Source organism: Spodoptera frugiperda, chromosome 25, assembly GCF_023101765.2.
Source record: "Spodoptera frugiperda isolate SF20-4 chromosome 25, AGI-APGP_CSIRO_Sfru_2.0, whole genome shotgun sequence".
In the NCBI taxonomy this organism is placed as follows: Eukaryota; Metazoa; Arthropoda; class Insecta; order Lepidoptera; family Noctuidae; genus Spodoptera; species Spodoptera frugiperda.
In genome coordinates this window covers 15,506,710-15,519,293 of record NC_064236.1, presented here as the reverse complement: position 1 = coordinate 15,519,293, position 12,584 = coordinate 15,506,710, and the positions used below count along the sequence as shown (strand labels likewise).

General features: G+C 39.3%; 1 protein-coding gene across 37 annotated transcripts in view; it reads left to right on the top strand.

The window, feature by feature from the left end:
* Nucleotides 1-12,584, top strand: part of LOC118266750 (protein phosphatase 1 regulatory subunit 12B) — a 90,814-nt gene that overhangs the window by 31,031 nt on the left and 47,199 nt on the right. For 7 of the 37 annotated variants that reach the window (XM_035580277.2, XM_050703958.1, XM_050703961.1 and 4 more), the window contains exons 3-13: nt 2,259-2,377; nt 3,228-3,373; nt 4,102-4,257; nt 4,411-4,597; nt 5,482-5,640; nt 6,139-6,220; nt 8,291-8,440; nt 9,166-9,276; nt 10,074-10,172; nt 10,629-10,866; nt 11,666-11,803. In XM_035580277.2, the coding sequence (XP_035436170.1) occupies nt 2,259-2,377; nt 3,228-3,373; nt 4,102-4,257; nt 4,411-4,597; nt 5,482-5,640; nt 6,139-6,220; nt 8,291-8,440; nt 9,166-9,276; nt 10,074-10,172; nt 10,629-10,866; nt 11,666-11,803 (1,585 nt within the window). The remainder of the gene's footprint in view (nt 1-2,258; nt 2,378-3,227; nt 3,374-4,101; nt 4,258-4,410; nt 4,598-5,481; nt 5,641-6,138; nt 6,221-8,290; nt 8,441-9,165; nt 9,277-10,073; nt 10,173-10,628; nt 10,867-11,665; nt 11,804-12,584) is intronic. The other 30 variants (XM_050703965.1, XM_050703960.1, XM_050703973.1 and 27 more) reach the window with 20 other exon arrangements.

Genomic DNA, 12,584 nt, shown 5'->3' with positions numbered 1-12,584 from the left:
GTATTGACAAACAAATTACAGTGACGATCACGACGATAGTTTCTCTTGATTTAATGTACAACTTTGATCATCAACCAGTGGTGATAAGTGCAATAGTTGATCAAGATATTAGGGGTGTTGAATTCAGAACTCTTTAAAGTATTGAAGGCAAGAGGATTGGACATACGAATTGTATCTTTGCCTTAGCAATAAACTCGTACCTACCTTCTGTAATGCAGTGACGAAATAATATGACTATTAATAACTATACTCGTTTTTCCAAGAAATTATTTCCAGAACCAAATGGAAAATGAAGTTTTATACCACGTTTGACGATAGAGGAGAATTTATGTTACTACACATTTAAATATAGGAACCACCTTTTTTTTTTTTTTTTTGAGGGGGGAAAATCATCCAATGACTTCTCCCGCCTTGGGTGAGGCGGGAGGGAGTGTCAGACTCTTACTGACTAAAAACCACCCCGTTCCTTCTCCTGCTTTGAGCCGGAGCCCCGGTAACCTTTTACGTTGTCCGCAGCTCCGGATCAGGCATCAGCCCAACTGGGCCCCATCTGTGGTGGTCTGGCTCTTTGAGGCGCGCGCGGAACGCGACGCGCCGTACGCACGGGTCTGGTTGTGGTCGGGCGGCGAGCTACCCTTACTCGCCGTCCGCAGACCCGCACTTACGGTGGCCGGAGATCGTCACGCGATCCCCGACGCCCGGAGTGTCTTCTGCGGCGGGGCGTGAGGAGGATCGTTCCCTCACGCGCTCCGCCTCCTCCTTAGCTAGCATGACTGCTTCGCATAAGGAGGAGACGGCGTCCCATTCCCCCTCGCTCCGCACCATGGCCTGAACCAAAGCCGGACGCGAGAGGTCACCGTCGCTGATCACATCCCTGAGGACACGGCGGTGCTCAGCCCATGCAGGGCACACCGCTACTGTATGCTCCACCGTGTCCTCCGGGTGATCCACGCAATGCCGACACCCGGGCGTTTCCTCCCGCCGAATCCGAAACAGGTACCTACCGAAACTTCCGTGTCCGGTAAGCACCTGCGTCAGGCGGTAGGTGAGGACGCCGTGACGCCTCTCTAGCCACTCCTCAAAGAGGGGACTTACCGCTGCTATAACAGCGAGCCCAGCCCTCGGTTGCGACAGTCGTTGCTTCCATTCCGCCATGAGATCCCGCCGGAGCTCATCCCGCCACGCACTGATCTGACGCGGCAGCGGAGTTTCGCCCCGGCGATGCGCCTCCGCACGTAACCTATATACGTCCGCGAGAACTTTCGCCTCCAGATCCCACGGCGGTAATCCGGCAAGGAGGTTAGCCGCCTCCCCGGAGATCGTGCGGTACCCACGGATCATCCGAATGGCCATGACCCTCTGGGATGAAACCAGCGCGCGAGCTGGTCGTCGCCTTAAATTTGGTGCCCACACCGGGGCCCCATAGAGGGCCATGGACCGCACAATCCCCGCGTACAACCTCCGGCAGGAGGCGTTTGGTCCCCCGAGGTTGGGTAGGAGCCGCTTTAGAGCAGCCCCCGTTCGTTCCAACTTGGGAGCCAAACGTCGGAAATGTTCCTCGAATTTCCACCGACTGTCGAGGACGAGTCCCAGGTACTTCATCGTCACCTCGATGCCGATGGAAACCCCTCCTGCCATGATCTGGAACCCACCCGGAGGTGGCGCATTCCCGCGGCCATAAAAACACATGGCCTCGGACTTATGAAGTGCCACCTCGAGTCCCAGCTGCCGGATCCTTGCAACGACTATCGCAACCGCTCTCGTCATCAAGTCGGCCGCCACCTGGTGCGACCTCCCGTGTGCTAGTACTAGCGTATCGTCAGCGTAGCAAACCACGCTGACGCCGCTCGGGAGGTCGGTGCGCAGCACCCAGTCGTAGCCTATGTTCCACGGGAGCGGTCCCAGGACCGATCCCTGTGGAACACCGCGCGACATCTCTCGCACGGAATTGTTTGCGTAGTATTTTATTTATAATGTTACGTGTACCCATCAAAGGTTACTACCAAATCGACTTCTCGAATATTTTCACGATGTACTTGAATGATATTCTTGGCAGCAATATCTGGGTATCTATTGCCGTTATGATTGGGTAGATCGTATGAGATAATACATCATTATACGCTATACTAACTGAACTTAATTGGTTATTATTACCAACGCTTTTAATTAAAAGGTGATTTATACGATATTTCCATTAACTTTATAGGAGTATCTTTGTAGTTTCCATAATAACAATACGATATATTCTTGCTCTTCAGGTACCTGTTAGAAAACGGTGCGGACGTTGCAGCAGTGAACTACGATGGAGAACTGCCCGTGGACATCGCAGAAAGCGACGAAATGGCAGAGTTGCTGCAAAAGGTCATCGATGAGAAGGGTCAGTACTTTTTACTTTATTTTAGCTCTAAAGACACACACACACACGCTATTCTTTAAAAATCATATTCATTGGTACACATAGCTTAGCACTGGTGAAAACGGACTCAGCTAAGCTATGTTTTTTATATGGAAAGACGCGTGCTTTGGACGCATGGTATGGATATGTGCTATGGATGGTTTCCCTACTATCGATACATCGCATACTCAAGCCGGAGGATGCCTTTGTTCAGCAGTGGACGTCTGTCGGCTGATGATGATGATGATTCTCGAGCCGTGCATGTTCCACGTGCAGTTAATTTGTGGAGGCACATCTTAGTCGCGCCGCTTCTGTGAAAACAGTCACGTAGTGTCAGCTTATCTATTAAATCCTCGCAGCATAGCTACATGTTGCATTTCTGGTCTAAGCAATGATTAGTCGTGTCTCAATTTGAAATGACGTAATGAAAACAATCACCAAAATCCTATTATTCAAATAATTGTTTCTAGATATATACTACACACTACTTTACCTACGCCAGTTAATTAATTTGGGAAAAGGTGTAACTGTGTAATGGAAATCCACTGCTGGACTATGGGCGATGGGTCTTAGCCTCGTCTACATAAAGGGCTTCGCCATAATCTCCACACTTGGTAGACATTAGCGAATGTAGTTTAAAAAGTTCAGGTTTATCAGAGAATACTAGTACCCGTTAAATAGTCTCTGTTATTTAACAGAGAACCGACTAAGAAACCGACTAAGGGACTACACAAATGTGTAGTCCCTTAGTCGGTTTCTACGATTCCTGTGGCAAAAATAGGGTTTGAGATAAATGTAATATAACGTATTAATATGACCCTTTATTTCTCAGGCGTGGACTGCGACAAATCCCGCAGTGCTGAGGTGGACACGCTGCTGAGTGACGCTCGCAATTGGGCAGCTAACGGCTATGTTGAGGTCAGGGACATGAACGGAGGGACCCCACTCCATGTGGCGGCAGCTAAAGGATACATCGATGTAAGTAACCTTAAAGAGGATATTCTTCCCCAATTTTCCTTATTAAACCATTATGTGACAATGCAACATCACAAAGAGCCCGCGATAGTCAATTATTTCGCTATGACTCGAGGCCTCTTCAACAAAGATAAAGTTTTCCATTATCTCCGGGTTGCTTGGGAGACTGTACTGATGTCCAGTCTCTCAAATGTGTTGTCACTTGGTCTGCCATTTTTCGTGATGTCGTGACCAAAGGAAATTGGGACTTAAATAGGTTATTATATTAAAACACGCATTCAGAGAGTGACGATACATTTTCCATATAGGTATGTACGAAATAAATTAGGATGAGTTTGTTATGTTAGTATTGTCATGGAAAAAGGACGAGTATGTTGCTTTATAGGTAACCATTAACTCGGGCGGGATTTTGAAAAATTCATTGAAACTATGTATTAGCATAACAAATTACTCTAATACCATGTCAAATGTAACATAATATCATCCCGTTATAATCACTGAAATTGTAGCAGAGAGACTTTTCACCAGTTATGCTATTAGTACCTTGAAATCGGAGGAAAGCTTGTTCCCAAACACCGGACGCAAATCCTGACTCAGAACCATTACAGGACAATTTTCGAAAAACCTCCAATATTGATTTTGTTAACCCAAAATTCTAACCACTTCACCAACGATTTTGAAATGTTTGTAATATGTACATATAATTAATCTCTTACCTACTTATTCCTTAGGTGGCTACTACTCTGCTAGAGGAGTGCAGCGCTGACCCAGACTGTGTTGACTATGAGGGTTGGACGCCACTCCACGCGGCTGCTCTCTGGGGACAGAAAGACGCAGCCGCGTTACTTCTCCAATACGGAGCTGACCCACTCATCAAGAACTATTCAGTAAGTATTGACACCATATTTATTAGATGTTAAACAACTCATTGACCCGCTATTCAGCTCCTATCGGCCATAAAGGTAGGTACTTTATATCAATGAAAATTCTCTTATATTGATTTTATTATTTGTTTTATAAATTGTAAATATTACTTTCAGGGCCAAACCTGCATGGATCTTGTCGATCCCACAATGACGTCATGGCTGGCTGACGCGATGAATGCGCAGCGTCGCATGAACAACAACAATAACAAACGCAAGCGCAGCCCGCCACAACACGACGCTAAGCGAGTCGACATTGAGATCAACTCGCAACCAGAGAAAGTCGTCAACGGTAAGACTACAGGTGGCATCATTGTTTATACTTATTCATGTTGTAGTTAAGATTCAATATCCAATGGCAAGTTTTATTAAGCAAGATCTTAGACTACTACTATATTTAAATAGCAATCAAATCGCCGATTTTGACTATCATTTCTAAGCATACTTTTTATTTGTCAGTTGTCACATGATTATATGATTGTATTCCATATGACTTATATTGACCATGTACCTTGATGAAACTTGCTTTAGGATGTTAAGACATAAACTTTGTGTCCACTGTGAAGTCGTAATGTGGTATGGTAAGCTTAACTCATTTATAACCTGGATTTATATATAATGTAATTAATAATGTATGTCAATGCAACAACAGCTAGAACGTTTACCGTAATTGCTATTAAATATGTTTACGATATTGTTACTTGTCTTTACACATGAATCCTGGTTCTAGAAAGTACTACTAAGTTCTATATTTGTCAAAATCGTTGTTAGATAAATACATTCTGTACATACATAACTAAAATGGTATTAGCACAGTGCCTACGTAATCTTAATTGTCCGCAAATAACATGTTTCTTTCACAAAAATGTTCTAAATGAATAATCGTTTAATAATAAAAAAAAAAATGTTTATTTCATACAGAATTTACTGAAATGGTAATTTGTGAAATGAGCTTGGTATTTGGAATATTAAGTCGTAACTGTTATTACTGGTATGAGTGTTTGTTGTGCTAACAGCCACTCGCCCAACCAACTGGCCGAGGTCACATTTAACTTCATACTGCCTTCGGGTTTGGACAACATATCTCAATTTTAGTGTCAAAAATTATAAATATAAAAAAATATGTGTATTTGATAGTTTTAGAAATGTTGTTCAAACCTATCACTCATTCATCATCATTCACGACAGACAAGCCGCCAGCATCGCCTGAAATTGCTAAGACGGAGGGCAAGCCCCCTCGAGGCAGGCCGTCGTCACCAGATACTACAGAAACAGAATCGTCGCCGGAAGACGCACCTTCGTGGCGCAGATCTGCTTCGTTCCGTAACAGGCAACCTGAACCGCCCAGTAAGTACCGGGGCTGTGGACTGCTAAACATTTATTTTGTATCATATTGTACATTGCCTACCGACTACTACACTACGTTTAACTCACGGTGTGACCACATTTCTTGTTGCCTTACATTTGTCAGAAAAGCGGCGTGTAGTTAGGATACAAATGGTGAGCAAACCCGATTTCTAAAAGTTTGGTCAATGTATGTAAGGTATTGCTTTTTGTTTAAGTGCTCATTATTATTTTATCTTACTATTATATTGATCGCACTTTTAGGATTACTGGGTTTAACGTTCATATACCATATTTATTTATGGAATATGGCTGTTGATGATAACAAATTAATGAATAGATAAGGATTTACTAAATGAGGCACTACCATGTACTATAGTATATATATAGCAAGCGCAAGTATGCGCTAGTTTTATAGCTATATTGTGTAAATAGTAGATATAAAACTACGTATTTATTTCTAGAATCATCTTAATGATTGTACATTTTATATATTTTCAGGGGAAAATAGCAAGACGGTCAACAATGCAGTTGATAACGACACCATACTGAGACGAACACACAGCTTTGAAAATGACAAGAGGTATTTATTAGACGCAACCCGTTTCAATATCATCCCTATCTCATTAGCATTGTACAATTCATTTTACCAGACGTTCAGTATAAATATAAACTGTATCATAAGCTTCAAATTCAAATAATTGAACTTTGTTGAAGCGATAAGCACAGCCATCACTACAAAAAGCGCCACCACCTTGATTGGTTGCCATTGAATCAAGGTAAAAGCAACATTTCAGTCGAATACAGAAATTTTAATCAATTTATATGCTTTTTAAAATCTTAAGACGAAATACTGTATACTAAATCGTATGTAGTGTGTTTCAAATGGCAGACAGCCAGGTTTTATTTTTATTGAACGTCTACACGAAGTAAACTGTTGTGCAATGTTAAAGTAACTCTGTACAAAGTGAATTGTTCCATTAAAATTTTGGCTTGACAACTAAAATATGGATTATAATATAAAACATTGTTAGAGCATTGTGAGTTTTCCATACTTTGCTATTGTAAATCTATGAAAACCTTTAATGGACGCATTTAGTCGAAAACCAAGTGCGTCTGATTGAAGGTCTTAACGTACCTTTGGATTGCTGCATGAAAGTTTATAGTCTATGTATCCTCAGAGGTCATTTCCCGTAAAATACATAAAAGAAAAATCATATGTTTGTCAAGGGACATTTCAATCAAGCTGTTACTATACTGAATATAGAGCTTGTATCGTTACTACCAATTCAATGTATGTTAGCTTAACTGACCATTGTATATGTATGACTGGTCAAATTATCCACCAATTTGACTATTTGGAGGAACTGTCCATGCTACTATTCTATGCAACAGCGCATTAGTAGCATAAAGACAAATACGTCATAGCAAAGATATTTCTTTGCTTGTTCATTTGAATCACCAGTTTTTCACTCTATTTGTTCCTAACCTCAATGTATCTGTATTAAATCAGTAGAATATAGTTTCTCTCAAAATAGTTTTGTGCTTATATTATTTTGCAACACATCTTTTCTATTATTTTGCTCACAATTCTTTATAAAATGTTTTTAAGCCTTTTCTTAAGTCATGTTCAAGGGTTTGTGGTTAGCACTGGCATTCGAATGGCGTGTTTTGTTGTATTGTGGCGTTTTTTGGAATTTTAAATGTGGCGCAGAGGATGGGTAACAAAAAAGTCCTTTAAAACATTTACTTCATAGTTTTGGTTTTCTCGGTTCTCACAGCACCGGTTTTATTTCGGTCGCTGATTTCTTCTAATTCTGTATATTATTTCTATTACGGAAAATGCTACATGACTTCAAGTAAGTACGCCAATGTATGCTAGCACTAACCAAGAATAATAAATAATTGTTAAAAAAATAACGTTTAACAATGTGCTAACAAGTAACTGCTAAAAAGACATTAATTTTTCTTCTGAATTGGTTACACATACAAGTTAAAATTGATAAGATTTAATTTTATTGCAAAATAAAAGTTACTAAAATACATATTATAAAATATAATGTGGTAAAAGTGTATGGTGTGTCATTGTTATTACACTAAAGGGACCTTCATAAAGATTAGTTTGAGATCATCTCTCTGCAGGAACGTGAACATCATTAAAATACTAGTTTTAATGATATTTACTAATTAATTTATCAATGAAATATGAATACAACTATTGTATCTCCCTTGATTCCAATTCAGACAAAATAATACGGTCACAATACTCTTTTACCAAACAATTCACTCGGCTTTTGGCAGACTTGTTCGTTTCTTCGACATGTTGTTTATTATATTAAGGGCCTGTTTCACCACCTTCGTATAAATAGCTAATTAACTTATGTGGCAGGTAGTTCAAACGAATTACCTTTTATATTTAAACTAGCTGGTCCCACACGGCATCACCCTATTGATCGTAGCTCGGGTCCTATTGATCGTAGCGGAGTGTAACCTTGCTCAATAAATAGACTATCCAATTCAAACCAGCAGTTCCAGACATTATCGCGTTTAAATAAACAAACTCTTCAGCTTTATATACTAGCGTATATATCGTGAAACAGGCCCTTAACATCGCCTACGCTACGTACATGTCGCATGCTTGTGTGCATTGTAGCTTCTACCAGCGGTATCGAGACGTGACCGCACGTATAAAGGCGTCCTCCTGCCCATCAATACCGCCGGCGCAGCCACCAACGGAGAGGAAAAAACCTCAAGAGCACACTAACAATGCTACAGAGAGTACTAACGACGATGTACAAACAAGGTGCTCGTTTATATCTGTTCGAGACCGATGTTGTTTGCTTCTAAAACTATCTTCATTACGAATTTGAAACCTTAATGTCTACCTTTGCTACACGAATTCAGACCATAATCTTAAACTGATAGAATTCGTTATGAGTTTTGGCTTGGAAAGATTTTCATACTATTATACACAGTATGTAAAAAGATTTGGGTTTATATAAAATAGAGTCATATAAAATGATAAACAATAGTTGTCCTTAGAAACAAACCACAACGATCGATACTATTCATTGTATTCATGTTGTAACATGAATATTTAATATTCATCACAATAACTTATTTATGTCTCGTTATGTATGCTTATCATTGTTGTTATATGTCTATATGTTATTGCTTGTATGTATATACGTATTTTATGTTTACACGACTCACTACTCAAATATAAATATTAATAATACTTAAAAAGACATGATAGGTTATGGATTACCTAATTAATTTGTTTATTCAAATTGTGTCTCTATATTTTGATATACTAAGCTTAACAAGTATATTCGTACACAAACATACATAGCTGAATCAGTATACATATACAGTGGCCAGTAGGTCAATCTGGTTCAATCTATCAGTCTTTTCATTGGACTTTCCATCTTATTTGAAAAAGAGTTCAGTTGAAAATGAAAAAGCAAATTGACCTGCTGGCCTCTGTATTTTAAGATGGTATTTAATCGTTATGTTTTATTACATTAGGATAAACCCATCGGACAGACGGGAAAGGGAAGTGAACACGTGGAGCGGCCCGACCACGACCACGCCCAGCGCTAGTCCGACCAACACTACCACCACAACGACAGTCAGAAGGTACAGTGTTACAATATTATTATGCACTATATAAATATAAATATACACATACGCACAATATCACACACCTGGGGAGAATTCTTGAAACAGAAACCAACCTGATCTACATAAAGAGTATATTATTCTGTGACGACATTTTCAAGAATTTTCATTCCATTTCTTGTAAGAAAAATAATCACAGTGTAATTTTATACTTTGAAGTATTTAAGTGATTCAATAAATATACCACATTCAGTATATAGCCCACAAGTAGATAGCAGTGTGTCCGTGTTAGGTAAATCGTGATTGTCCTAGAAAAAAGTAACTATAGAAAATATATAAAGAGAAGGAACTGATATCTATATATTAATACGTGATGCAAAAACTTTGGACCGCTTTTTACGAAAATTGCGCGGACGTAGGAGCATAAAATTTGGTACACTTATAGTTTATGTGTAGGAGAAGTGAAGAACGCTAATATTTTTCAAAAATAATGCTTATAAAGCACATTAAATCAATAAATAAAACATTACACACACATGCATAGTATCTGATCGTATTTGACAAAACGTCAAAATCAATAGACATTGCGATGATATTCTGACGTCTCATATGAATAGAGTTTTATAAAAGAGTTTGTTTGAGTTTGAGTTAAATAAAAATTATCCTTGAACGTATGTTAAGTGGTATTGTAAATTAAATCGTATATGGTCGAATTTCGACCACTAGGCGACCACTAGTACATACAAATACATACTTTTCAACACATTATTGGTATCCATATCCATACTACACAAAGTTTGGTATTATGTGAACAGTTCCGCGGAGAGCGTAGAGTCGAACAGTACCAATACGTCACCCAGCTCTGCTACGCCCACCAAATTGTCGCCCGGCAACATTTTCAAGAACTTTTTCAAGTAACCGTGATGTTTTGTCGATACTTGAACACGAGAATTGCGACCTTATTTACTTATACTTAAGATCTTTTTTTATTACAAATAGTATAAGTAAAGAAGGATTTGAAACTGATGCCAAAAATAGGTTTTATAAGCACTTTATGTTTTACATAATTCCAGTCAGATGGTAGTTCCTTTAAAAACAGTTCTCATGTTCAAGCAATTTCGGTTTTCTGTGTGTTAGTTACTGTTATTATCATTTGCGCTTCGTCTGTTTGTGCTCGGACGATTTTATTTGCGTTTCAGTAATAATATGGTTTCAATATCAAGCATGAAAAGTTTGATATTTTATTTAGACGTGTTGCATGTCTAACTGATTTTGAGAAAAGCATTTGCAATAATTGTTATTGATTTGCTTCTTTTTTTTTGTAAAACGTGAGGTGTGAAGCATAGAGTCTGAAACGATTGATTATACAGGTCGTTTGTGCCCCCGGTTCGAGATGAGGAGAGTGAAACTCAAAGAAAAGCGCACGCTAAAAGAGTGCGTGAAACGCGACGCTCCACGCAGGGCGTCACACTCGACGAGATCAAGTCCGCAGAACAGCTTGTCAAAAAGAAAGCCGGTAATGGGACCACAGAGAGCCCCTCACCGGGCAGCCCGAAGAAAGATGACCCCACACCTACTCCCGCGCCAGCACCAACAGACAACGGCTCGGTACGTCACACACTAATCCCCCCACTAACACCATAGTTCCACTACTCTAAGTACACAGTAGTAAAAGGGTAGTAAGGATTACTAAAAATTTTATTATATTACAAAAAAAAAATGCTTCCAAAGTGACTAATCGGTAAACGGGAACATGCCATTAACTTTACTATTGGAAAAAGTTTAACACTCAAATAGTTTCTGAATAGTTCCTCTATAATAGAATTTTTTCGATGATTTTTGTCACAAAATTTCATTAGGTGTTCATCAACATTGTCTAGACAGACTAGTGTAATTTGAATTTACTAAATTGGGCCATTTTGTATCAGTTTTCTGTAAATTATTATGGATTAAACTGATTGACGACTTGTGTGTCGAGTTGTATACATATTGTGTCTAATTGGTCTACAATGTGTAAATGATTATATGAGTAACAACATTACTGAATAAACCATGCACTTAAAATTACACTAGTACTGCAATACTTGTATATACGTTGAGTTTGTATTTTTGAGTTCTTTTTTATTTATAACTTTTGTACCGAAACTCATTGTGACCAAAGTGTGCTTTTCATGTCGCCCTGTGTTTATATGGCCATTCGGTTCATGTCACGATTCTCATTAAACAAAAGAATCTCCCAAGGCAACTATTAAACAGGGGAAAACCCAAGAAAGATTAAAAATAAACAATGATAATAATAATTACAAATGTTTTTTTTATTGTAAATGGGGACATTTAAAACAGTAAAAAATTGATCGATTTGAATGGATCGTAGAGTATTGATTTGTGGGGTATGTATATTGTATAGGCGCGCTCGTCGACTCCGGCCGGCGACGTGGCGGTGTCGTTAGCTCTGGCGTGCGCGTCGGCGACGGCAACGGCCACCATCGCTGCCAACAGCGAGCGCCGTCCCTCGTGGCGGCTCAGGCTCGACCCCACTAACAAGGTGGCTATACCATAGCGACCATCGAACAAGATTGTCCATAGAAACCTTTCACATCTGACGGAAAATGCATCGAGCGTATCAGCGATGTAGGCTCGACGCAATAACGAATCAGGTGTAAAAGGTTGAATATATTTGTGTTTCTGGCCAATGACAACGTGTTTGTCGTCAGACGTAAAAGGCTCGTTTGTCAATGATGAAGGCCAACTCAAGTTCCCGCCATACTTCTTCTTAAGTCAACATGAACCTGGATATTAGCTTTCGATTTTTTATTTGCAAATTATTACTTTTTTATTTGCCTAGTCTTCATCGTTGCATTGTCATTTCCTAGATCATTTAGTATATTAGCACTTACTTCTTTTTTATTGTAATTTGTGTTCTATTTTTAAATTGTTGTCAAAATTTAAATTTGCTTGGATACCTGAGCACTCAGATTAGAGGTCATAATAATTATAGTACCTAAGCATTAGTCTCTTTAGTCATTATAGTCCAGTCATAAGTATAGACAATCTTGTTTGACTCAGTCGTTGGGTGGGACGCGCATGGTGTGGAAGTAAATTATTTTTCGCACTAAGTATGATGATAAAATTCTGATTTTGGGACTTAATTGACAAATTTCAGTCGATAAAGATTTCTTACTTACGAGAGAAGGAGCCAAAATATAATACAACTCTGTTTCAAAGTGTAAATAATACATTTAACCCTTTGACCGCTACGCTCATATCATGAATGCTACCTTGCAACCAATCTAAATAATAATTAACAAATTGATCTCATTTGTTAA